Source organism: Centroberyx affinis, unplaced genomic scaffold, assembly GCF_046629955.1.
Source record: "Centroberyx affinis isolate AG114_WGS23_722 - 3 ecotype Tasmania unplaced genomic scaffold, CSIRO-AGI_Caff_v1 ptg004701l_1, whole genome shotgun sequence".
Classification (NCBI taxonomy): domain Eukaryota; kingdom Metazoa; phylum Chordata; class Actinopteri; order Beryciformes; family Berycidae; genus Centroberyx; species Centroberyx affinis.
The window spans coordinates 10001-37500 of record NW_027282272.1 but is presented as its reverse complement, the minus strand read 5'-3'; the positions used below and the strand labels follow the sequence as shown (position 1 = coordinate 37500).

At 44.4% G+C, this 27500-nt stretch overlaps 1 protein-coding gene across 1 annotated transcript in view; it reads right to left on the bottom strand.

Annotated features, from left to right (window-relative positions):
- The window catches only part of LOC139665850 (ankyrin repeat and fibronectin type-III domain-containing protein 1-like), a 52763-nt gene extending 30901 nt beyond the window's left edge, over positions 1–21862 (bottom strand). The window contains exons 1-4 of the mRNA XM_071544851.1: positions 21674–21862; positions 13158–13368; positions 3203–3397; positions 1–88 (exon numbers count right to left, since the gene is read on the bottom strand). The exon at positions 1–88 is cut by the window's left edge and continues 26 nt beyond it. Coding sequence (XP_071400952.1) covers positions 1–88; positions 3203–3397; positions 13158–13368; positions 21674–21862 — 683 coding nt within the window. The remainder of the gene's footprint in view (positions 89–3202; positions 3398–13157; positions 13369–21673) is intronic.
- Between the last annotated feature and the right edge of the window lie 5638 nt (positions 21863–27500).

Genomic DNA, 27500 nt, shown 5'->3' with positions numbered 1-27500 from the left:
TTGAGGCAGTGCGGTTCCTGGAAGGTGACGGTCAGCGAGGTGCTACTGCTCACGCTCAGACGGACCATAGACGGGGCCTCCGGCGCACCTGAGCAGGGGCAGAGACACAACGCTGAGTCAACAAGCAAAAGAGACCAGTAAAAAGGCAACTGTAACCCTGAAATGACACGTATCACTGAGAAATATCCCTGTGTTTTTGAGTTGTAGTAAAGCTCTGAGAGGTGAACCTGTGCTTTAAAGTTATTGTTGGAAAAACACTGCAGAATATTAATTTATTCACTTACAAAAACTAAAGAGAGAGGATTCTTATGTGAGATATAAATCTCATTTTATACCAAACTGCACTAACAGAGGTAAATTCAGTCTCCATCTTTGTCCCTCAGCCTCACTGCTCTTCCCACAGATCACTTGTCAATCAAACAGTGTGGGCGGGGCTTGGATTTTCCTGTTGATGCACTTCGAGTTTATCTTTTCTCTGTCTGTTCAGCCATGTTGGCTATCGCTGCTCATGCTAACTACCCAGTTCTTTCTTCTTCTGTTGATTCCAAACAAACCGGACACGTAAAACGCATCACTTCCTGTGCGGCAGAGGATTTTTTCCCAGGAAAGAGCGACCAGCCAGACACCGGCTGTTTAGAACAGACAGAGGAGAAGATTTCATCAGCTGGATATACTGCAGGTTGGATCACTGCTGTGTTGGAGCAATCTGCAATAGAGTAGCAGCCATTTTCTATTTTTATATGAAAACCTCTTGGATAATGACTTTAAATGGACTTGAGCTGGCATCAGAAACCTGTCATCTGAATTGCTGGAGCAGCATTGCAAAATAGCCGTCCATTCAGTGAAGTCAAGATAGGAAAGCACAGAAGAACATAATGTCTTTCCATTCTCGTGATGAAATAAAAAGGCTCTTAAATCCTTCCTGAACCCCCCCCCCCCCCCTGCCCCCCCCCCCCCACCTCCTCCTGCTCGCCATAATAACACCACTCACCTCCAACAAAGCACTATGGGATCACACTGTGGCAATCGCAGCCACTTGGATAGGATCGGTGTGTGTGTGTATGTGTGTGTGTTTGCATTTTGTCACTGTCGGGTGAAAACCTTCTTTCTTCTTTTCATGAGAAGAAGAAGAAAAAAAAGCTTAATTTTAGCTTGACCTTTATGTATTTTTGGCTGGACCGCAACAGCGGGGCCAGCCCTATAAACGCAAATGACTGAGTGATGAAGTCACACCATCGGTCGGCCGTGGCACGTGGCACATCATAGGATCACAGAGCCAGAAAGTTAAGTTTTGTTTTCTCCGCTGAGATCGGGAGCCTGTTTCTCCCACACAGTGAGCAGGCTGACCAGTATCACGCATGTAAGCTGAAACTAACTGAAGCTAAAGTAGAATCTATACAATTATATCATATCGCCATTTATTTCGATGCATATGTGAGAGCTCAGTCCACCTGAAGCCCCTCTGTTCTGTCAGCAGAGAGAGAGACACAGAGAGCATGGAGGTTTCGATCAGTATGGATGTATGGACTATTATTCTGTATTAGCAGTCTACAGTGGAGTTAGTTTCACCATTGGTCGGCCGTGGCACGTGGCACACTCATACACGATCCAGCCATATACTAGGTTTTGACCTTGTCTTGTTTAGTTTATCCAGCAGGCTTTCAAAGGGTTTTATAAATGCAAGGGAATTTCCTTGACCCATACAAGACCCTAAAATCCTTCTCAGTGAAAGCGCGAAAATCATTAAAATTGGAATTACAAGATTTTCACAGTGGTTTGTTAATGCCTGGTTGTGCATTAATGCATGTGTAGGTGTGTGTGTGTGTGTGTGTGTGTGTGTGTGTGTGTGTGTGTGTTCCTGTTTGCTAAGCAGATGTGACGTTTCAAACACAAACCTAAACTCGACTCAAGCAAATGTTAGCTGAACTAAATTACAACAAGTGCATCAGCTGGAACACCTGATTGTGTGTGTGTGTGTGTGTGTGTGTGTGTGTGTGTGCGTGTGTGTGTGGGCCTCTCAAGGTTCACTCAAGTCTACAGAAAATGATGCCAGCAGCGCTCAACTACAACTGCAGTATAACTCTAATTATAAATCCTTGGGAAGTAACAGCTGACATGCGGAGCCTTTCTCACCTTTTATTTCACCTCAGTTCAACTCTCTGCCCACTACACTCACTGTTGGGCCACAGCAAAAGAAAAACAAGACCACCGCTATGCAAAATGTGAACAAAATGTCAGAAAATTATCATAATTTTGTCAAAATCCACACTTAAAATATATGTAGGTGTAATGTATGGAAATTATGCTTTTATCGTGGACAAGTATCCAAATCTGAACGTTGCGCTCCAGTGTTCAGCTGAACAACCGGAATACACAAACACAATACACACTGATGATGTACACATCACTTAACTAAATGTGAAAATATATACTGTAAATGTATATATTTATTAGAGGCATGATCAGTGCTTTACTGCAAACTTTCGCTTGTTGCACTGAGCACCGTCCTCCATCGCAGAGCGTCTTGTTGTGTGGGGATCACAGGTACGGGCCGGCAAATTAGTTTTGAAAGCCAGAAATCTCAGCGGCTCGCCAAGTGATCAGTGAGTCATTGGTATTGATCAATATCCCTATCAACCCCCACAGGTATATTATGTCCATCTTGTTCCCGCTCCATTATTCAGCCTGAGATTTCCTCCTCGTTAACGGTTTTCTGTGTGGGCGGGGATTGATTTTCCCTGAACCAATCACTAGTGACCGACGTGTCTGAACCGATCACTAGTGACCAACGTGTCTGAACCACTAGTGACCGACATATCTGAACCAGTCACTAGTGACCGACGTATCTGAACCAGTCAATAGTGACCGACGTATCTGAACCAGTCAATAGTGACCGACGTGTCTGAACCACTAGTGACCGACGTATCTGAACAAATCACTAGTGACCGACATATCTGAACCAATCACTAGTGACCGATGTATCTGAACTGATCACTAGTGACCGACGTATCTGAACCAGTGTTCTCGACACCCCGACATCAACACACCCTCATAACGCTTAGAAACACATAGATAAGACACACTCATACAGAAGCACTGTTTGTGTCCTGCTCCGCCCTGTCAGTACCTTCACACCTATTTAACACACACACACACACACACATACACACACACACACACACACAGTCCCCCGGTGACTCACGTGCGTGCTGGAAGCCGGCCCTCATGCGTTTGTAGAGCTTGCTCCTCCACTCCCAGGCTCTCAGCTGCTTGTCCTTGTGGCAGGCCTCCAGGGAGAGGCCGTCCCGCTGCGCCTGGGCCGCCAGCTCCGCCGCCCGCCGCTCCGCCTCCACCACCAGGCAGCTCAGGTGGGCCTCCCGACTCTCCACGCTCACAACTGGGAGGGAAGACACACACACACACACACACACACAACGGTAAGAGAAATCAACACTGTAGGTCAATGGTTTTGGCTTGTGGCCCCTTAAAATGAAGCAATACTACTATTACTACTACTATTCAGTATTTCACAAGAAAACCTGCCTGGTGTCCAGCCCCCATGAATCTCATTCTTCAGCACTGTTTGAATTTGCATGGTTTTTTAATTTGCATATGATTTTATGAGTATATGGTCCAACTGTTGTTCCATATGGTTTTATGGGTAGAAGGAAACAGATGTGGTTCCTCATGCTTGGAAAGCCTAGCTGAACAAAATGAAGTCTGGACTGATGCTCATATTCAGCTGTTTCTAAATGTGTTCTTAACTGGTATGAATACCACAGAAGAAGAGACAGACAAGTCCATCATGTCAGATAAAGCAGTGGTTCTCAACGTGGGGTCCGGGGACCACCAGGGGTCCTTGAGGGGGTTCCAGGGGGTCCCCAGCAAATCGATGAATTGTTAAACTTCATAATTATTTCATTTACAAGAAGTCAACACAATTATAGAATGTAGAAGAATGACTGTTTTGATCATAGTTTCACTGATATCACTCTAACTACAATACAGACAGTCGTGGAATGCTGGACAAAATAAATAAATAAATAAAAATATTCTCAGATTTGGGTCTGAGAGACAAAATCTCATCAAATCGGGGTCCATCGCCCTAATGTGGACTAAACTAGGGGTCCTTGATATGAAAAAGGTTGAGAATCACTGAGATAAAGTTACAGAGACTGGAGTCAGATTTGTTTTGATGACGTGACCAAAACTCTGTCCAATAAACGAGCTACTTGTGACTTTTTTTTGCAAGGCCTGGTTCGCTTGTGATTCCTAAATGGAGATAAAAAAAACAAAAAACAAAAATGCAATAGAGTCAACTCTTCCATTATGGTTCACACAAAAGAAAAATGAATTGTGGGTGTGGTCGCTCCCTCGGGTTTCTATCTCATATTGACAGAACATGTAATTCCTTTTACTGCGATGGCCGGTGAAGGATGTAGACGTTTGAGGGGTTGGAGGGTCCAATTAGGAGTTGGTAATTACCACTGTCCACAGACAAAAAAATCATTGGTGCCTTGCCTTGGGAATCAATAGAGGAGCGAGTATGAATTTTCTCCTTCCACTAAGTGGGCGGGTGAACACGCGGATCACGATCTACGCTGCTCACCACACGTGCATCTAATTGTCGGGGAGTGAATTTTCGATGTCAAGCTCGTCCCTGGAGGATAAACACGCACATTGTGCATCTCGCAAATGGAAAATTCAATACAACTTTGACGCATAATGCCGCAACACCCATATGTGGAGGAGTGGAGGCTACGGGTTCGGCTCTGTCAAGGCCGGAGAGGCTATAGGGCAAGGCTTCAAGAACACACTGCAGTGTCCATGTGACGAGGCAGGGAGGGAACTGATCAGGGCTAAAGAGATGGAAACGGTCTCTTCTCACGTAACCATAGGAGACGCAGCGCCGGACATCGTATTGCAGGGAGTTCATAGAAACCACGTAACCAGGGGCAATGCTGTGAGATCCGAGGTGGAGGATCAAGGGAGGGGGGAGGTGAAGAGAAGAGACGAAAAGACAAGAGACGAAGAGAAGAGGATACAACAGAAGAGAAGAGACAAAGAAAAGAGAAGAAAGGAAGAGAAGAGATGAAGAGAAGTGGATACATCAGAAGGGAACAGAAGGACGTATCATTGAACATCATATTGCAGAGGATCAAATTTAAAAGAAGTCAAAAGCAATAGGATCTAGTGGTGAAGTTGGAAGAGAAGAGAAGAGAAGAGATGAAGAGAAGAGGATAAAACAGAAGAGAAGAAACAAAGAGAAGAGAAGAAACGAAGAGAAGAGAAGAAACGAAGAGAAGAGACGAAGAGAAGAGAATAAAACAGAAGAGAAGAAACGAAGAGAAGAGAAGAAACGAAGAGAAGTGGATACATCAGAAGGGAACAGAAGGACATATCATTGAACAACATATTGCAGAGGATCAAATTTAAAAGAAATCAAAAGCAATAGAGCTAGTGGTGAAGTTGGAAGAGAAGAGAAGAGATGAAGAGAAGTGGATAAATCAGAAGGGAACAGAAGGACGTATCATTGAACATCATATTGCAGAGAATCAAATTTAATAGAAGTCAAAAGGAATAGATCTAGAGCTGAAGTTGGAAGAGAAGAGAAGAGAAGAGAAGGAGAAGAGTTGAAGAGAAGAGAAGAAACGAAGAGATGAAGAGAAGTGGATAAATCAGAAGAGAACAGAAGGACGTATCATTTGTCATATTGTAGAGAATCAAATTTAATAGAAGTCAAAAGCAATAGATGTAGTGCTGAAGTTAGAAGAGAAGAGAACAGAACAGAACAGAACAGAACAGAAACAAGACAATAAGTTAGGAGTTTAGAGAATAAGACGAGAGGAACTGGATGCTGGACAATGGACCATGTGGACTACTGCTCATATACTGTCTGTCTACCTGTCTGTCTACCTCTCAGTCTGTCTACCTGTCTGTCTACCTCTCAGTCTGTCTGTCTACCTGTCTGTCTACCTCTCTGTCTGTCTACCTCTCTGTCTGTTTACCTGTCTGTCTACCTCTCTGTCTGTCTACATCTCTGTCTATCTGTCTACCTCTCGGTCTGTCTACTACTGCTCATATACTGTCTGTCTACCTGTCTGTCTACCTCTCAGTCTGTCTACCTGTCTGTCTACCTCTCTGTCTGTTTACCTGTCTGTCTACCTCTCTGTCTGTCTACCTGTCTGTCTACCTGTCTGTCTGTCTACCTGTCTGTCTACCTGTCTGTCTACCTCTCGGTCTGCCTGTCTACCTCTCTGTCTGTCTACCTCTCGGTCTATCTGTCTACCTCTCGGTCTGTCTACCTGTCTGTCTACCTCTCGGTCTGTCTGTCTACCTCTCGGTCTGTCTACCTGTCTGTCTACCTCTCGGTCTGTCTGTCTACCTCTCGGTCTGTCTGTCTACCTCTCGGTCTGTCTACCTGTCTGTCTACCTCTCGGTCTGTCTGTCTACCTCTCAGTCTGTCTGTCTACCTCTCAGTCTGTCTGTCTACCTCTCGGTCTGTCTACCTGTCTGTCTACCTGTCTGTCTCTCTGAGTAAAGCTCAGGAGAACACACACAGCTCTGTCTGGTCAGGCCTCCCAGATTTGTCATGGTAAAAACCCCCTGAGTCTGCTGCCAGCCCGCCCAGAACACTGCTGCATTACTGCATGCTCGCTCGCCCGCTCTCTCTCTCCCTCTCTCACACACTCCCTCTCTCTCTCCCTCTCTCTCTCTCTCTCTCTCTCTCTCCCTCATCCAAGCCTTAGTCATGGACCATGACAGCAGCATAAACAAATAAACACCAGCGCAGAAGAAGCCCCTCTTTCACAGCCCACTCCACCAGTCTGAGAGATGGACTGTGTGTGTTTGTATGTGTGTGTGTGTGTGTGTGTGTGTGTGTGTGAGAGGGAGAGAGAGAGAGAGAGGGACACGAACACACACCGACAGAGAGAAACAGAAAGAGAGAAAGATACAGACAAAAGAGAAACCAAAACTGAAGGACAGAATAACGTCTTTCAGCGATCCATGGCTATAGTTGCGTTTCCATTCAACCCCCAAGCAAATTTTAAGCAAACTTTTGAAATGTCATGAAAATAAAATGTGAATTAGTTGCAGCAGTTCCCATCGGCTGGGTCGAAGTGGATATTACACAGGCTTCCTGAGCGCAGAGCGGAGCTACATCAGAAAATATATTCACCAGAAAATCAAGTGAGTCTTTCAAGAAAGGATTCTTATGGTGCAGGTCGATGTTGGCCATCATGTTTCCATCAAGACAAAAACAAAGAAAAATACACTTGGTGATATTCTTTTTTGGGATTTCTTAAAGATGATTTTTGGGTGAAACAGTGGATGAAAGAGGGGGATGACGTGACAAAGGTCCTGGGCCAGATTGGGACCCAGGACATTGTGGTTACATGGCACACACCTGAGCCACCAGGACGCCCCCACACATAGGACGTGCCTACACCTTTGTTTTTAAGGTATTTTCAATGGTTTGGTTGCAGCAGGCTCAATCCAAGTTGAACATCTCAACTTTAGCTGTACCGTACATTGAGTCAATTTGAAAATAGCCCTTGAAACGGACACCATCCAGTCAGAGTTCTTGTACGACACGATCGAACTCTCCATGCTCTGTTCTCTCTAGCAGGAAGTCACATACCAACATCATTCACTTCAGAACAGGATCCTCATCCTCTTCTTCATGATCAAGCAGAGCAACCGCTACCTTTCTCTTGTCCACTTTTATTTTCATCAACAATGTTATCCCCTTCGTTACTTTAGGTAACGAAGGGGATAGTGCCGGGCCCCTAGCAGCAGTTCAGGTGCTCTGTACCAGAAGGTGACCACCACAGGGTCCAGATCGGCTAAAGGCTTCAGCTGTGAATTGAAGAGACGGGCAAACCCCATGTCCGCGATCTTTACTCTTTACTCCTCCTCTTTACCCCTCTCTGGCCCTTCCCCCATCACTAAAATGTTAGCTGGTTTAAGGTCTCTGTGTAGGACCCAGTTGGCGTGGAGGTAATGGATGCCATCTGGTAGAGTAGAGACTTGACCATTCCTCTGGGCAGCTGAAGAGGCTTCTTGTTGGACTTGGACGCTCTATGGATCATGCTCGCGTAGTCAAACAGCAGCCATACTTTACAGTCTGCGTGTGACAGGAACAAAGCTTTGAAAGTTGTTGTCAAACCTGTGTTGCATAGCAATCAGAACAACATAACGCTCCTTGTGCCCTTTGACCTCTTGCTCTCTCTGTTAGCAGTGATGCTCACAGCTGCACTCACAGAAAACCCTGGAGGAAACGCTCAATATTTGCTTGTTGGAGCCTCCTGTCTGATCACTGTCTATCGGCCCCGCTCCACTAAGCCGTCGGCCATCGAAGGAACGATTCCTTTAAAAGCACCGAGACGCTCCACTGCTCACATTGCGTTCTCCCTCACTGAAATAAAGAGAAATAAAGTTGATATTGGTTGTTTTGTGGTGTATCCATTCACGTCAGATTGGTGCAACGCTGACGGAAACACGACGCAACGCAGGTGGTGGAGCTCAAGAGTCAAACAGGGAGTGACAGCAGCTGAAGTTGTGTTGGAGCACAGGAGCGTTCAGGCTCTTTGCTTCTCCTGTGTGTTTTCCTCAGAGCAGCACTCAATAAGCAGGCAGGAGATTTCTGGGAGGTCGTAGTGGACAGATCTCGCCTGGGTCCAGACCTTTGACTCCGCCCACTCCACCAGTTGACTGATTCTGGTCTGGCATCGTGACATGAAACAGCGGTTTCTGGGTTGAAAAATGATCGGTCCAATGAGCGCTGGGGGGGGGACTAACGATTAGCCAATCAGAGCCACGGGCGGGACTAACGCCGTTGTCAAGCTGTGCGCCGGAACCAAGGAGGAGTAATAACCACAATGGAGACGCTATAGACAAGATAGACGCTGCTATCGAGGCTGTTCTAAATCCATTAAAAGTACCAATTACTTTGAAATCTGAAATACTTTGTTTTTACTTGGCTCTGTGTCAAAGATGCTCTATACTTTCTGAACCGTCTCTGGTGTTGTCACGGCTACGCATCAGCGTCGACTTAAAATGACGTTAGATTCAGGCGGATACGTCGGTCTCTAGTGATTGGTTAGGGAAAATCGAATCCCCCTCCCCCACGGAAATCGGTTAGAGTGGAGGCAATGTCAGACTGAAGATGGAAATGGAGTGGAACGAGTTGACAATTCTGTCTGATACCAGGCAAGGACAGATATTTTACAGAGAACATTTCAAAATGTCCAAAGCCACTTTTGAACCAGCTGTTGAGCCCATCATGCCGAGCCTACATCATTATTTATTGAACAAATGTGTTCCTATCTCTTTTACTGGATTCCTATCGCTCGTTCCCATCGCTTTTATGTATTGGATAAACAAGCGAGCGTAAAAAAAAAATTAGCATTTGCACTCACACTTTTTCCAATCCAACACATTGTAACTCACTTAAAAACACTCGGACTGGATGGAAGCCCGGCTGATGTGAGGTCAGCTTCGAGGAAAGCGCCTGCAGCCGTTCTCCCGACCGGTCAAACGGGTCGGCCTGGCCCGGCGATGGAAAAGGCAGAAGCCGTATTAGCGGCCTGGAGGTGCAATTTCCTGCTCTCCTCGGCCCCGTCACACCCCGGCTCGCTGCTGAAGCCGGCTAATTGAAAGGCTGTAAATTAACAGGCTGGTCTGTCTGCGGAGGAGCCGCCTCACACAGCCCGCCATTGTCTGGCCGGAGGGGAGGGGAGGGGGCTAAATATAGACCAAACCCCCAGGGACCCGGAGGCCTCGTAAATTAACACACACGCAATGGAGGTGAGCTCAGGGAGACGCATTAAAACACACACACACACACACAGAGGCATGGACACAAAATCACATGCAGAGACACACATGGACACACATGCAAAGACAGACAGAAACACAGAAACAGACAAATCCAAACAGACACACAAAGACACACAAAGACACACAGACACACACACACACAGTTATACACACACACATACCTGGACACACATGGAAACACACCAGCATGCATGTCAGTGAGCTCAGGGAGACACATTAAAACACACACACACACACACACACACACACACACACACACACACACACAGGCATGGACACAAAATCAATGCAGAGACACACACACACACACACACACACACACAGAGAGACACACATACAGAGACATACTTGGACACACACACATATAAATCCACACAGACTCACAATGACACACACACACACACACAACACTACTACAAAGACACATACGTGGACACACCACAAAATCACACAGACACACAAAGACACACACAGACAGACATATATGCACACACACACACACACACACACACTTATACAGAGACATACATGGACACACATGCAAAGACAGACAGAAACACAGAAACAGACGCAGACAAATCTAAACAGACACACAAAGACACACACACACACACACACACACACACAGTTATACAGACACACATACCTGGACACACATGGAAACACACCAGCGTGCATGTCACTGAGCTCAGGGAGACACATTAAAAAAGCACACACACACTCTCTCTCACTCTCTCTCTCTCTCTCACACACACACACACACACACACACACACACACCCAGGGCTGGGGCTGTCAAGGCCCCGGCTGACTGATTTACTTGGCACTTGAGGAATGACATAAACAGAGAGCAGCAGGCCCCAGGAGGGAAAACAGCGGCAATGTTTACTCTGTGTTTGTTTACAAGGATGGGATTGTACCGCGGCCCAGAGTGGCGGCCACTGTTTGGAAAGCTCTCGCTGCCGCCCCGCGGCACAATAAATCACTTAGCTGTAATTGCCCCGGCGTTACATGCATCATTGGAAAAGTTAAACCATTAAACGACAAACCTTGTTAAGGCCGTTTCTGTGGGGGAGTCACGCGGGGGCCGGGCCTCGCTGTAAAGTGGCCACTGTTTCACCCCCAGACAGACACACACACACACACACACACACACACACACCTAGCCACCCACTGATCCCCACATACACGTACACATACACACACACACACACACACACACACACACACACCTAGCCACCCACTGATCCCCACACACACACGCACACACACACACATAAACACACAACCAGACACTGGGGGATGGTGGGGGCTTTTCAACCCCCTGTCCTGCTGATGTGGAGTAAGGTAAGGTAAGAACCACCTGTCTTGGGAGAAGTGTGTGTGTGTGTGTGTGTGGAGGGAGGGGGGGTGCTGCAGACACACACACAGCCCCCTGTCTGGACCGGAGCCGGTCCACAGCAGCACCCCGCTCACGCTGTTCTCCATTCTGCACTGAAACTGAGCTGTGACTGTTTCACAGACAGGCAGCTCCAACTCTAACCCAACTTCACATCTCTAACCCGACTTCACATCTCTAACCCGACTTCACATCTCTAACCCGACTTCTTCACATCTCTAACCCGATCTCTAACCCGACTTCACTACCAGTCCACAGTCTGGACCCACCTGACTGAATGTTCTATGTTCTTCATTCTCTTAAAGCCATTCTGATCTAAAGGCTTCTGCTTAAATGTTTGACATTAGTTTCTTAGACAAATATAAATAGTGAAGTTGATCCTGTGTATGAATTTCTTTCCAAAGCCTTTGTCATCAAGGCAAAGAATCTAAAAAAATAAGATAGTTCTGATTTGTTTAACACTTTTTTGGTCGCTGCATAATTCCATTTGTGTTATTTCATAGTTTTGATGTCAACCAGTCAGCCAAGGTCTCCTCCTCTCAGGCAGAGAACTAGGCAGACAACCATTGGACGCAACGTAACGGGAGCAGTGGATCATCTGTCAGTGCTGGTAAAGGAATCATTCCTTCAATGGCTGACGCCCGATGGCTGTAGTGGAGCAGGGCCGTTAATTATGTTTTTTTCCTCAATCGCTTAAGATTTCCTAAAACGCTAACCTCATTCTCAACACAGCCTCAGGTCGATTCAGGTCAGGTGACTTACAGACGTCTGTTCTTGACAACAGAAACGTGTTGCGTCTTTGGTGCCATCTTTGGTCACCTTCCACAGAGTACAACAGGTGGTGACATCACCTGGCACCGAAGACCAGCCAATAGCAGATGGCCAGTTCAGCAGCCCACTTTTCACCACTAGATGTCAGGCTTCACCACAGATTTGGGTTTGGGGCTTAGTTACTGTTTGATAGTAAAAGGGGAAGTTCCCAAACTGATCTCTGGTTTTCTTAAGTCAGCTAGAGCAGTGGTTCTCAACGTGGAGTCCGGGGACCACCAGGGGTCCATGAGGAGGTTCCAGGGGGTCCCCAGCAAACTGATGGATCATTAAACTGCACCATTACCGTATTTCCTCTAATAGCGGTAGTCGGTAGTCAATTAAAAGCCGGGTCTCCGATAATGGCCGGGGCCGTGGTCGACACGAACAATTAAAGGCCGGCCCCAAATACAGACCGGGGAAAAAAGACAAAGGAAAAAACAACGGTGGATACCGGTAAACTCCTGGTGCCTGTTATATAATGTAACTGTAGTTTGTAGTAACGTACAAGTGCCACAAGATGGCAGTATGCCACAAGACGGCTCGGCCGGCGGAAGTCTCCGGAGCGTGCCGACGTCGATTACCGTAATTATCGGTAATGCATTGCAGTAACAACAAAACGGCTACCTAACGAACCCCAACAGAAGAAGATCAGAAACCAAGGAGGCTTCGTACTAAAATATGAGCAAATATTCTTATCAAACAGAGGGAATTAGAAATGAAGGCCTGTCTCTAATATAAGCCTGCTTCCAATAAAGGCCTGGTACCCTCTGCAGTTGAGGTAAATAAAGGCCTGGGCCAATATTAGAGGAAATACAGTATTTCATTTACAAGAAGTTAACACAGTTAGAGAATGTAGAAGAATGACTGTTCTGATCATAGATTCTCTGTTATCTCTCTACCTACAGATAGTCATGGGATTCTGGACAAAGTGATATCTGACAATAAAAATATTCTCAGATTTGGGCCCATCAAATGGGGGTCTGAGCCTCTAATGTGGACTAAATTTGGGTCCTTGATATGAAAAAGGCTGAGAGTCACTGAGCTAGAGCATGCAGGTTGAAGGAAATTGCGTGGTGAATTCGTTCTGAGCGTTAGCAGAGACTCACAGTGCGGGCTCTCCTTGCCGCCGGCCTTCAGCAGCAGCTTGGCGATGGGCGTGTTGTTGGTCATGATGGCGATGTCGAGCGGCGTCAGGCCCTGGCTGTTGGGCGTGTTCAGGTCCAGCTCCTCGGCGCTGAACTGGTACAGCAGGATCTGCACCGCGTCCAGGTCCTGCTGCTCCACCGCCTCGAAGATGCAGTCGCTGCCCTGCATGGTCTGGAGGGGAAAACAAGCGCACACTGTTACTGCACTCAATTCAATATTATCGTTTATCGTCTTTCAGTGGAATCATGTGGTGATGATATGGTGATTTTGGGATATCATGACACACAATTCTGCTGTCTGAACTGATGTTAACAAGCACATTTTTACTTAAAAACTCTGAAAACAAAATGAGTTATGGTAGGAATATTATTTGAAAATGTCAGTTTTGTTTGACATCACACCGAACATTACCACTGGGGTTCAATGGGATGAACATTAACTTGATTAAAGGCAGACTGAGCCAATGTATTTCATAGAACATGGGAGCCTTTTATGTCATATATTGGTTTAGATATCTAGGGTTTATGCACCTGTGTGATACCTGCTATTTAGTTATTTGTTATTTTTATTTTATGTAATTCCTGAGTCACTTGCCTGTTTGAATGTGTGAGTCTGTGAGCCGAGATGTTCTGTTTTGTTTAGATTTTGTCCCTCTTTTAATTGTTGTTTTTGTTGATGTGTGTTGCTTCGACGCAATCATAATGTTTTCTGAATCAAAAATCAATAAACACATAGTATATATATTTTAAAAAAAAAGGCATACTGAGCATGATTGTCCCCCTTGAAATATCATAAACTCATCCAAAAATGCTTCTACTCCTTCATTCCTTCTGGCCCATTGGTAGTGTGTGACAGTGTGTGTCTGCAGAGAGCCTGCTGCCTTCTGCCTGGATTTTATTATTTCTGAACATTCGGGACGTTTCTGGGCGTCGACCTTTTGGCAGCAGGTGAGTCCTGCAGCCAAAACCACTGCTGAGTCCTTTTGTAACTAAAAGCCTCGCTGGCTGAACTCTAACACAGGGGAACTGGAGTTCTGGACAGAGCGAGTGTGTGTGTGTGTGTGTCGTGAGCTGGCAGCTAGCTACTGTTGTTAGCGTATAAAAGCTGATAGCTAAAGTCCAACAGAAAACAGGCCGACTCTGTGTATCCCCATCCTCTGCTTCAATACTCTCCAGCAGGTGAAAGCCAACAGATTCACTCTCGTTTTGGAACGAGTCTTGTCTGCTTGGCGTTTTGCCTCGCTGTACTTTTTTACTGTTTTTTTTTTTACCAATCTGGCAACCGCAGGGAGGAAGGGTCAAATCTGAAAGTTGTGTTTACAAGCCACAAGCAGCAAAATCCTACTCAGCACGCCTTTAACGTGATTTTTCATACGTAAGCCATATTGTGATAAATATCGGTATTGAAAGAAAATCCTCATAATTATCGTGATTTGATTTCAACCACATCGCCCAAATGATTTCATGTCACATATTAAGACCCCAGTATGGGAAGCATATACCAGCACTGAATTTTTTAACTGCTTACACTGTATATGAAGAGAAAATAGTGATGAAACTGAGATCTATGATAAGGAAAATCATTCCTTATATACTCTAAATGGGATCATTTCAAAATAATACATTCATAGTAACATTAAACTATTCCACATTTTGGTTTGAAGCCCCTCAAACCCCCAAAAGACGCCACTCACCACCCAGGATTTGGTTTTGGAGGATAAAACAAACGCACACCTACAGCGGCAGCCATGATACAAGTCCCACTTCACCTAGAAATCCTGCATTATCACTGCAGACAGTCTGTCTGGAGTGTTATACAATACAAACACACCGGTATATTACACTGCAAATCTCTAGTGTCGCTCCAAGACCATTCCTTATCATTTCTGACAGCTGAAAAGAGAGCAAAACCTTTTTTTTTTTCCAAACGATCCCTCATGTTGATGCAGCTCAAGTTCAGCTTCAGTTCAGCCAGCATGCAGTAAAAAGAGGTACTTTGGTTTATATCGATTTGTTTGTACCGATTGTTTACATCTACATAGAGGTAAACAAGAAGAAATACATGGGCACAATCAGAAAGTGCCAGTTGGACGACAAGTACACCCGCTTTCTATGCTCGAGTTTCTTTGAGAGAATAAATCCATATCTCTCGCATAGAAAACAGAATTTAAATGGCTGTTCAATTCAGTTTGCTTTCTCAGTCCAGTCTGTGTGGATTTGTTGTCACGATAGCAGCAAGAAAACTAGAGAAACACTTTGCTGTGTCGCCTGTGAAAACCTCAGAGCCGACACTTCCTTCACCTCAGAGGAACACTGAGGAACAGCACTGGCTCTCTCTGTTTTATTTATTTATTTTATATATTTAACAGGGACAATGGACAGTTAGTAATGGCGTTTTCACACCTATAGTTTGTTTGCTCTGGTCCGAATCAGCTGATGAGTTTGTAAACTTGGAGCGTTTTCCCCCTTGGTTCGGTTTCTTTTCACACGGAGAAAAATCCAAGCGAACCAAAATGCATCACTACAAACCACGTGAGAACGTTCACTCCGCTTATTGGTCAGATGTGTCTGGGGCGGGAGCAAGAAAGTAAATACAGGAAGAAGGTCCTGTGTTCTGGACTAGAGCACATTGCTACGCAACATGGAGCAACGGCAGAGTTGCCATTTGTTCATAACTGTTGTAATTATCTGGGCAATACACCAGGCAACACTGTACCAGCAGGATGCCCAATGCACTTCGAGGAAACATCTTGAAAATGCTATACTGGCTATATCTGCTGTACCTGCTGTACCTGCTATACCTGGCTACAGGAGCCGTTTAGCTCAAACTTGCGGAGTAAATTGAGTACACCTGGTGGTTGGGTCGGATCGAGGTCGGATCACGTTCCCACCACAAACGAACCGCTCCAGAGTTCGTTTGGGACCGGACCGAGACCGCCTCCTCTAAAGGGGGACCACCATCGCACCAAGGGGGAAAACGAACCAGAGTCCGATTTAACCGGACTAAAAGCTCAGGTGTGAAAACGCCCTAAGGGAGCTAATGGTCACATGATTGGTTTGATTTCAGCCATGATTTTAGTTGTAATTTAAAACTGGTAAAATTTGAACTTTGTCTGGTCCTGCTGGGAATAGAGTTCCGAATGTTTGTAGCTCTAATGGAAAAAGCTGATCGGCCAAATTCAGAGCATCCGAGTTGCACTACACAGTTGCCTCTGTTGTGAAGCAGCTTCCTTTAGGTTTATCACAAAATGGCTGAATTTAAACTAACACATCCTCCAGTGTTGCCTGTGTTTGGTACCAGTCATGTCATGTCAGATTGAACTCCAGTACTCCAGTCATTAGTGTCAGTGTCTCTGTCCAGGGGTGAAACAGCAGGAGTTACCACCAAACAAGTTTTAAAAAGTAATGAGGTCAATCCTTAGCTTGTGTTTGGCCCCCTGCATGCATCGCTAGAGGGGCTGATGACAAGACTGTGTGTGTGTGTGTGTGTGTGTGTGTGTGTGTGTGTGTGCATGATAGGGTTGGGGCGATTGGACAGATAAATTGGGGATCGGCGATGGACTGAATCCATCGCCAGTGGAAATGCCCTTTCAGATTTTTTTGCCAATTTGAAAAACTTGATCTTTGGAGATTTAAAATGTGGCCCAGAAGCACATGTTGAGACAAAAATGATGCTCAAGTCGATTCGAAATGTATTTAGAGATTAAACACAGCCGACATTTCCCAGAGTTCCTCGGGGTGTGTTGGTTTCGTTCCATCTTGTGCTGCTGTTTCCTCCTGGGAGCACTCCCTGAGCTCATGCTGCTGTATCACCGTTTTTTCTTGACTGTGAGGATTATACTGCAAAGTTAAATTGTAAAAATGCTCATTCCCTGTGCTTTTAAAAGCTAAATGTTTATTGCAGTTCCAGAGTGTACCTCAGTGAATCTGGCTGTTGGTTATTTTTTTTATTTTTTTTTATTATTACTCGATACTGATCTGTAGCACTAACAGTAATTACTTTGCAATTTACCATGAAGACTGTGTTTTTTATAAATATTTTTTATATACATATATATTTGTCTTGTTTGTAACTACTGTTTTTGCCATATACATGATGTTTATATGCCATTATTTATAAAAAAAAATTGTATGTATGTTTAAAAAAACACGTTGAAACAATTTGAGAAACTATTGTTTACAATGTGGAAAAACACCAATAAAAAGAGATTGAAAAGAAAAAAAAAAAAAAAAAAAGCTAAATGTTTTACTTCATCACAGCTACACCACAGACAGTTGCCCTGTGGTCACGGGCGATTTAAAGGACCGATAAGTAAGACGTTTACTGCCACATAACAAAATGACCGTAATATATCTGCAGGGGGTCGATAGGTTTGTGGATCAATACCAGTGACTAAACTGTTACTCTGCAAGGTGCTTCAGGCCCGGACTCTGAGTTGGAATAAAAACTCCCCACCCATCGGATCTTCAAGACTCTCCCAATCACATGTACACCTGCTGGATGATGGAGGACGGTGTACAAAGACTAAAAAGCCAAACAACCAAATGACACAGCGGTGTTATTATTATTATTATTATTCCAGTGTTTAGCACAGTGATAAATCAGCTGCTAAAATTAACTAGCTTATCCATCTCTATTGTGAAAATATGACTTTTGTTGTTTTTGTCCATTACAGGCCACCGTAGCAGAAGAGGACGAGAGAAGATCTATTGATGTTGTTGCAGTTCCTACTTGTCGCCAATAGAGGTCGACAGTTTTCCCCTTTAAAGTCTGCAGGGACCGGGGGGGGGGGGGGGGGCAACGACTCAATATCAGAGAAAAAGTAGAAAGTCCATCTATTCCTCCTTTTACTAGAATTTATAACCTCCTCCTCTCCTTGTCTCCTCTCCTCTCCTCCTCCTCTCTTTCAATGTGATAGACATGAATTTGATTATTTAACATGCGATTTTACATACGTGAGCCAAAAATCCTTCTGATTATCAAAATATTGATTTCAACCATATCGCCCAGCCTCAACAGGGACAAACGCATCGGGGATCAAGAACATCTGCGGGGTTCCTACACATTTTCAATTAAAAAATTCCATACTTTTTCCAGACCTTGATTTGTTTTGAAGATTTTGTCTGGTGTTCAATATGATTTACGCAGACAGACATCTTGCCCCTGCTAACTAGGTCACATCACTGTATAGATGAAGATTGTTCTTCACAGAGACAAATATCAGAATATGTGAGATGATTGGCAGGGTTCCTACACGGTTTCCATTTTAAAATTCCATATTTTTCCCAGATCCTATGTTCTTGACCGGATTTGATTTTGGTGGGTATTTGATATAATGCATGCTGACAGCGGCTGGGTAATAAGAGCGTCCCTCTATCTGAACATTATTCTTCACATCAACAAACACTGTGGACTCAAAGTGGCTCTACAACAACATAAAAGCTAGAATTATGTGTGTATCGGACCTGAACCGCAACATTTTCCATACTTTTCCAGACATTTTTTTCTAATTCCCAAACTATTCAAGACCTGGAAATGATCAAATTCATTTTTAATACTTTTCCAGACTTTCCAGATCTGCATAGGAACCCTGCATCTGCAAAGACTACTGACTGACAGGAGGATCAGCATGACTCGTCTCCTCTCCATTATTCTCTGCAGAGGGAACTTTTTTATTTCCCTCCCTCCATCCCTCCATCCCTCCCTCCTCCTCCCACCGTCTGCCTCTCTCTCTCTCTCTCTCTCTCTCTCTCTTTCATGCCTGTTGTTGTGACTGGTTTGTAAATGCCACCAGGCTGGCAGAGAATGTTCTGGAAGGCTACAGCTATTAACACACAAACAAGAGCGCAAGGGCAGACACCGCACACACACACACACACACACACACACACACACACACACACACTCACACACACTCACACACACACTCACATTCACACATTCACACTCACAATATGACCTGTTACAACTGTCGCACTTGATGAATCTTCTCCACCAAATGTTTTGCAGGGCAGCAGGAAGGACATGGTGATGGCAGAAGAGAGAGAGAGAGAGAGAGAGAAAGAGAGAGTGAGAAGTGGTGATGAAGAGAGAGAGAGTGCCGTTTCACGATGCGACCAAATGCTCGCACGTCCATCGACAGCTGCCATCGGAGCGTCCTTGAGCAAGGCACTTAAACTTTGTGTCTCTTCCTCCATGATAAAACCCCCAAAATCAGTGATTCTGTGATCTGTTGGAGGAGACTGGAGAATTGTGTTGTTTTCTCTCTCTCCATTCAGTCTGAAAATCACACTTCTACGGTGATTCAATGAAAAAAACAAATCAGCAGAATGATGTTCGTTTATGTGCTACAAGTGTGATTTTTTTTTGGCAGTGAATGGAGAGAGAAAACAACACAATTCTCCAGAACAGATCACAGAATCACTGATTTTGGGGGTTTTATCATGGAGGAAGAGACACGACCCAAGACACTACCAGAGGCACACAGAGCTTTAACCCTCTCCTAAACATATCTAAGGAACATATCTAACATATCTAAGAAGGCAATTACAAGACGCTGGCTTCTTAAAGAGCCTCCCACCCTGAGCCAATGGATAGATATTATAAACAGCACATACAGTATGGAACGTATGACATTCAGTTTAAGATTACAGAAAGAAAGGGGAGAAGAGTACTGGACTAAATGGGATCCATACCTGACTAACAAAGAGTCTGACAACTGAAACTATAGTAATTGCAATTGTGAAACACAAAAGTGAATGTGAATGAAAGTGTACCATTCTATGACTAAAAAAACAAAAAACCCTCTCCTCGCTCCAGTAGGACTGGCGGCAGGAGACTGGTTATACCGGGGAATTTACAGATATTAAATATATTTTTGTAAATAAATGACTAAAGGATCGTTGCTGAAAAACAACATCTGCGCTCCGCAAATCCTCCCAGGGTAAATAAAGGTTTAAAAAAAAAAAAAAAAACAGTGACAGACAGACAAACTGAGTGGATTGGCGATAGATAGAAAGAGAGAGAGAGAGAGAGAGAGAGAGAGAGAGAGAGAGTCTGGTTTCATGATGTAACCGTCAAAATAAAAGGACAGAGGAGGGAGGAGGAGGCAGGAGAGAGATTGAATAAAAGAGGGAATAGATGGAGGAAAGGAGAGTCCCGGCTCTAGAGACATCACTGATAACAGAATTAGTGAAGCACCTAAACGAGATCTTTATTGATCCCTCTGTCCCAGACACAAGCGGCCGCAGATCTGAACACACACACACACACACACACACACACACACACACACACACACACACACACACACACACACACACACACACCCTTCCCCTTCCTTGGACATTATCCTGTTCCCGTTCACTTGTTTGATATTTGAACAACATGGAGTGACAGCAATCATTCTCAGCCATGGGCCATTGAGGCCCAAGAGTCCACAGGTTTTCATTCCAGCCAATCAGCAGCTGATTGCATTGATTAGTTGCTCCCTATGTGCAAATCAGTCAAATCAGCTGGTTGCAGTGTTTGATTGGGGTGAAAACCTGCAGACTCTTGGGCCTCGATTGGCTGTGATGCAATGTAACGAAGTCAGCTGCTGATCTTCAGTCAAAATTGGTTTTCAATTCATGAAAGAACTCATCAACCCCAGTTCAACTGAGGAACTGGAATTTGAAAATACCCACAGGACAGTTTTATTGTTTTTTTCTCACTAAATATCTGAGATTTCATAGTGTTATATATTATCAATACTGAATATCATAAAATGTTACAGGAACCTCTCAGCTGGTGTTTGATGCAGAACATGTAATGGTAATCCATACATTATGACTGAATGTGTTTGATTTGTTGAACTGTCTTTTATTTGATTCATAATGTTTTGATTTATAATGTTTAGAGTCGAGACAAACTCTCTTAGAAATGGAATTTAATGGAATTTAATGGAATTCAGTTCTGTTTCCTGTCGTTCACATTCAGTTCACATTCTATTTCCTTACAGCTGGGCAGAGCTGCAACGATTAATCGATTAATCGGCAACTATTTTGATAATCGATTAATCGGTTTGAGTAATTTTTTAAGAAAAATAAGTCAAAATTCTCTGATTCCAGCTTCTTAAATGTGAATATTTTCTGGTTTCTTTCCTCCTCTATGACAGTAAACTGAATATCTTTGGGTTGTGGACAAAACAAGACATTTGAGGACGTCATCTTGGGCTTTGGGAAACACTGATCCACATTTTTCACCATTTTCTGCCATTTTACAGACCAAACAAATAATCGATTAATCGAGAAAATAATCGACAGATTAATCGACAATGAAAATAATCGTTAGTTGCAGCCCTACAGCTGGGAGACTTCCACACTCACACTGCAGGAGCTGAACAGGTGTTTATGGTCCCAACTGGTCCCGAACCCCACTGGATTGGACATGATATAAAACCAATGTCTTTTAAATTTTAGTACACTACCCATATAGCCAGACTCACCGAAGCCTTGCGCAGGCGGTCGGACTTCCCGAAGAAGTAGGCATCTTCGAAGGAGGAGGTGCTTCCCCTCAGCTTCTCCGACAGGTTCCTGTAGAGGCGCTTGGCGGCGCTGGGGGAGGCCGGCCCACCGGGGCACTTCCTGGTCTGGGACAGCTGCAGGTTCTGCATCTGCTGCGTCATACCGACCGGGATGATGCTTCTGCTGGGAGGGAGGGAGGGAGGGAGGGAGGGTTGGGGAGGTGGAGGGGGGGGAAGGAAGGAAGGGAAAGACTTGATGAGACTTCCAGAGCCTGAGGCGAAAGCTATTACTCAGAAAGATAAGCACTGACTTTGATGGGGAAAAGTTAACTATCTACCATGATTGTAATCTCTGGGAAAATCTATGGAGCTTCATGGGTGAGAGCAGAGGGAGAATAGGAGGAGGAGTGAAGAAAAAGATTGAAGGGGTTGTGCAAGGCGTTGCGAGAAGAGGAGGTGGAGGTAGAGAAGGAGAAGGGTTGAATGGCGGATCAAAGGTTTGTGGGAGGATGCAATGGATGGGAACAGATTGGACGGAGGCAGGGAGGGAGAGGAAGGAGGGGAGAGGAGAGGGAGGTGATGTAGAGGGAGGCAGGGAGGTGTGGATGGAAGATGGGGCGCTGCGATCCATCGGTGTGCCATGAGTCCTGTTCATAAATATCCTGGACATTTCAAATATTTGGTTAAAAGGTACAACGTGTAGCGTTTTAAAATCAATACATCATTACAACCCTAACCCCATTATACCACTATATCACAATTAATTTCACAATGATAGAAATGTTTAAAAACAAGCTACATGCAGCACCTTTCATTTCATTTCAAACCTTTATTTAAACTCGAATAACCATTGAGGTTGCCCTCATTTACAATGATGTCGAGTTACAAACAAGTTCAAAGTTTTAAATAAATAGGACAAGACATAGATGAGAATAAAGAAAATCAATTAAAACAGTTACACATTGAGGCAGGGAGGTTTGTGATCATGGTTTTAAATTGTCCATAGGTTAGTAGAGTATTGGTTTTTAGTGTGTGTTGAAGATCATTCCAGGAATTAGGAGCACTAAAATAAAAGGCTGATTGTCCAGATTTAGACCGTGCTTGGGGGACCTTAAGCATAAGCAAGTCATTTGAGCAAGTTTGATAGGGTCCAAGGTTCCAGTCCAGCATCACTGAAATGTAGGGTGGTAGCTTTCCAACGAGGGCTTTATATATAAACAAATACCAATGTTTATTACGCCTCTCTGCCAGAGAAGACCAACCCACCTTATCATACAGGATACAATGGTGAGTACCATAGCTATCACCAGTAATAAATCTGAGGGCAGAATGATAAAGAGAGCATTTGTCTTTCAGTGTAATTAACCTGTAGATCACATCGTCAATCAGGACCACAGCATGTGTATACAGGTGTGGATTGACATGGACTAAGTTGAAAAGTAGAACCTGCATACCAAAGCATGTTTTAACTCTTTATTACATGACGCTTCGACTCGAATATTAGTGAATATTCACTGCAATGAAAAAGTTGAGTTTCACCTGTTCTCTTTGTGGTGACGTCACATACCAGGTGACAGTGAAGAGAGTTAAACTATACTTTGGTGTGCAGGTTTTACTTTTCAACTCATTTTCGGCACTTAACCCAGCACCCACTGTCGATGTGCGTAGAGTTAATTCTTGGGATGGACCAAGCACAGATTTGTTAGGAACCTATGGCAAGAGCGTTTCTTCCAGGGTGCTGAACTGCCGCGTCCAAAAGATCCATGAAAAACAAATCAATCATGATGATCTGATGAAGGCTTAAATGGCAGTAAAAATGTGGTGTAACTGATGCCAAGTCTTGCCTTAAGTTAAAGAAAAAAGTTGCAATGTCACTATTCTTCTATTCTTCTTGGACCTTTTGGAATCCAGCGTTGCTCAGCCTCAGATCTTCCTCAGGTGTGACACTGAGTGCATGATGTCAGTGACTAACCCACGGACTGCGATTGGTGTGTTAACTCAAAAATCTGTCCGGTTCCAACTGCCAGAAATCAATCAATGGCATCATGACTCCTCAGCTTTCCCGTGTCTGTGTGTCTAAGAAACACAAAGCGTTGCTGGAATCCCCTCTGGCCCCGACGCTGTCAGAAAAGATTGCTTCAGTTTTTCATCCGGCGCTCAAATGACCTCCCGTCCCCTCAAGCCCTCGCTCGTTCCTCTCCTCATTGGCTGAACAAATTCAACGTGTCACTGAAATGACAAGACTGTCAAAAGGGGCTTTTGCGGGGGCCTTGACGAATGGAGGCACTGGCTCGCTATGGGTATGTGTACGCTCTTAAGCCCTATTAAATATAAGAAAACACCGCACCACTGAGCAAAACCTCCATCATTTTTATGAAGGAATCCATCAGTGGTAAGAGAGCAAGAGAAAGAGATGTAGACTCATAAACAGACAAACAGAAGCTATGGCCAATACAACAAACCCTCTTTAGCTGTAATTCTCTCTTCTTAGCTCTTCTCTCTCATCTAGCATGATCACTCTAGAGTCACATGACCACACAGGGCAGAATGAATGAGCCAATCAGCGGCATGTTGCCCTAAGTTTCCCCTGTCAACAGTATGTCTGCATTAGGTAAGGGTATATACACGTTTGTTTTGGTAAAATATTGGCCGAGGCGGAAAAATAGCGGCTCCTTACCGACCATGGAGAAAAAAGAAATAAAAGAATATCGTCAGAAAGAGTCTGAAACTCTTTACTTTTGGCTGTAATTTGGCTAAAAAACAACCCAAACAACCCGCCGTGAAAACACAAAACACTTCGCACATATCGTCATTTCTTCTCTTTGATCCGGACTTTATCAAAGTTGTTTTCACACCAAAATGATCCGCACCACGGTCCGAACGGAAGAGGACCGAGACCGCCGATTCTTTGGCGAACCTTTTGCAAGTTTTTGGTCGGTGCACAAGTCCACATGGCGTGTTCGCACCTGTCAGAATGATCCTAACTTGGCAAAAACGTCTTAGGTCCACCATGCATTTGACCTGTAATTGTAGTGCTCCCCTTGGGTCAGTCAATGCAGGAACACAGTGGTGAGAGGCATCACTTCCCCAAGTTCCGTCATAAAACAGCAGTGTCTGAGAAAATGACATGCGAAGGCCAATCAGCGGTTGCCTGATATCAGACAGAACTGTCAACTCATTCCACTCCATTTCCATCTTCAGTCTGACATTGCCTCCACTCTAACCGATTTCCGTGGGGGAGGGGGATTCGATTTTCCCTAACCAATCACTAGAGACCAAAGTATCCGCCTGAATCTAACGTCATTTTAAGTTGACACTGATGCGTAGCCATGACAACACCAGAGACGGTAAGTATTTCAGATTTCAAAGTAATTGGTACTTTTAATGGATTCAGAACAGCCTGGATAGCAGCGTCCATCTTGTCTACAGCGGTCGCCATTGTTGTTATTACTCCTCCTTGCCCATTGGACCGATCATTTTTCAACCGAGAAACCGCAGCTTCATGTCACGATGCCAGACCAGAATCAGTCAACTGGTGGAGTGGGCGGATCCAAAGGTCTGGACCCAGGCGAGATCAGCGGCACTATATTGAGGCTTCCTGCTGGGCCGAGTAGAGAGAACTCAGGTGAAGCAGCAGCTTTCATCTGACTGCCAATGGGACGCTTGATGCAGTAGATGTGTTTCCTAGAGCAGCGGTACTATTGTTAGAAAACAAGTTTTTCACACAGAGAGCTGCTTCACAAAGCGTTAAGGATTAATGAGTACACAACAGAAGCACTATCAGAATCAGAATCACTTTTCCAACCCTAACCCTAACACAGGTGTGCAAAGAATCTGACCTGGTGAATTGGTGCTGACAGATTACAAATTCATATTTAATACAAGATTGACACAATAGGTGCAGGACAAAACATTACCTCATATGTACTGCAGACAAAACACACTGTATGATAGTAGACTAAAAAATAAACACGCTACAAGTATACAATAGATTTGTTCCAGTGCAGCTGAATTAGCATAGCTGTTGATCAAACTACAACTAGATTTAAACGCAGTCTGAATAATTCATGTTATTGTCCAGGGTGGAGTGTGTGTGTGTGGGTGTGTGTGTGTGTGTGTCAAGGTTCAACGTTAAAGGAAAAATTCACCCTAAAACACTTCAACATGGTTAATAAAGAAAGAGTATTTGAAACAGCGTAGGTGCTGAAGGAGAATCCTACGCAGGAACAGAATAGGCAGCCACAGACATATAAAGGCTTCTTTAACTTCTGCACACAGAAGAAGAATACCTTGGCAGTTTTTAAATGGATAGTAGGTGATTAAAGTCCTTGGTTCATTGGTACTTCAGAGATAACACGTGACACATTTAAGCTACATCATTGTGCGATACGACTGCTGGACCGCGTGCTTAAAGAAATGTGTGTACATCAATTGAATCCAAATATAACTGACAATCAATCATTCAGTCAATCCATCTGTCAGTTAATCAATCAAACGGCATGTCACTCAGAGAAATCTGCTTAACACATGTGACAAACATAGAGAAAAAAAAAAGGGAAATGCGATCAATTAGGCTTTACCCGAGCTGTGTGTGTGTGTGTGTGTGTGTGTGTGTGTGTGTGTGTGTTTGTGTGTCTTATGCAAAACGATATGAGAACAGACCTTCGCTAATTGGGACAGTTAAATATCCATGAGCTCAATCACTCTATTTGTCTACCCATGTATCTCTTACCCAGATGGTACGAACCCCTTGTTAGATCAAATGGTTACCGACAAGAGCCTTAAGGGCGAGAGACAGAGAGAGAGAGAGAGAGAGAGAGAGAGAGAGAGAGAGAGAGAGAGAGAGAGAGAGAGAGAGAGAGAGAGAAAGAGAGAGAGAGTGTGGAGGGGGAGGGCTATGTAGAACCAGAGGCTTTAAATAATTAAGAAGGTACAAATTGTTTTTTATAATTGCGCTTTAGGACACAGTTCTCCTGACCATCATTAAACCTTTCACTCTGCCACTAAACACACACAGGGGGAAAGCAGGGGGGTGGCACATCCTGAACATCTTGAACACTGCGTACATATCTGTGTGTGTGTGTGTGTGTGTGTGTGTGTGTGTTCCACGGTGAATCGAAGGTGATTTGCAGAGATAAATGTCAAACTGCTGTGAGAGAGAGAAAGAGGACTGAAATAATATAGAGGCCTTGACACAAGGCTGAAAATGTTCTTATTCAAAGAGTAGATAGTAAATAGAAGTGTGTGTGTGTGTGTGTGTATTCGTTTGACTATGTGTGTGTGCTCGTCCATACATTGCATGTTTGTTTGAATGTGAGGCCTTCTGCTGCAGTGCACTCAGTCTTTGGCACTTTTTGAATTTGCATGGTGATTCACAGCGGTCTGGACCAAGCCTGTCTCCCAGCTGTTACTCTGGACAGATACTGTCCGACAAACCTGATTGGCTGGCCGATCGGTAGGCGTGACAACAACTACCAAAATGGCAGCCAGCAAAGGAATTGGATGATAGCGAGCTGGATTTAGTGATGTATAAGTAAGTGTAAAAAAAATCCAACGCATGCAACATCTGACACATCCTTTTTAAGAGTGTAGTAAGGAGCGGTAGAAATAAAAGTAGACACTAGTACACACTCAATCTCTGAACCCATCGTCTATCGGTCTGACAACGATTAGACTCTGGGGGCGACGGCCAATATTTGGGGGTTTCCGGTGTAGCCAGCGGACATCCGGGCCAAGACTTCCTCTTCCGTGAGCTGGTCATCGTTAACAGTCCGATTAGCAACTTGAGACGTGAGAATGG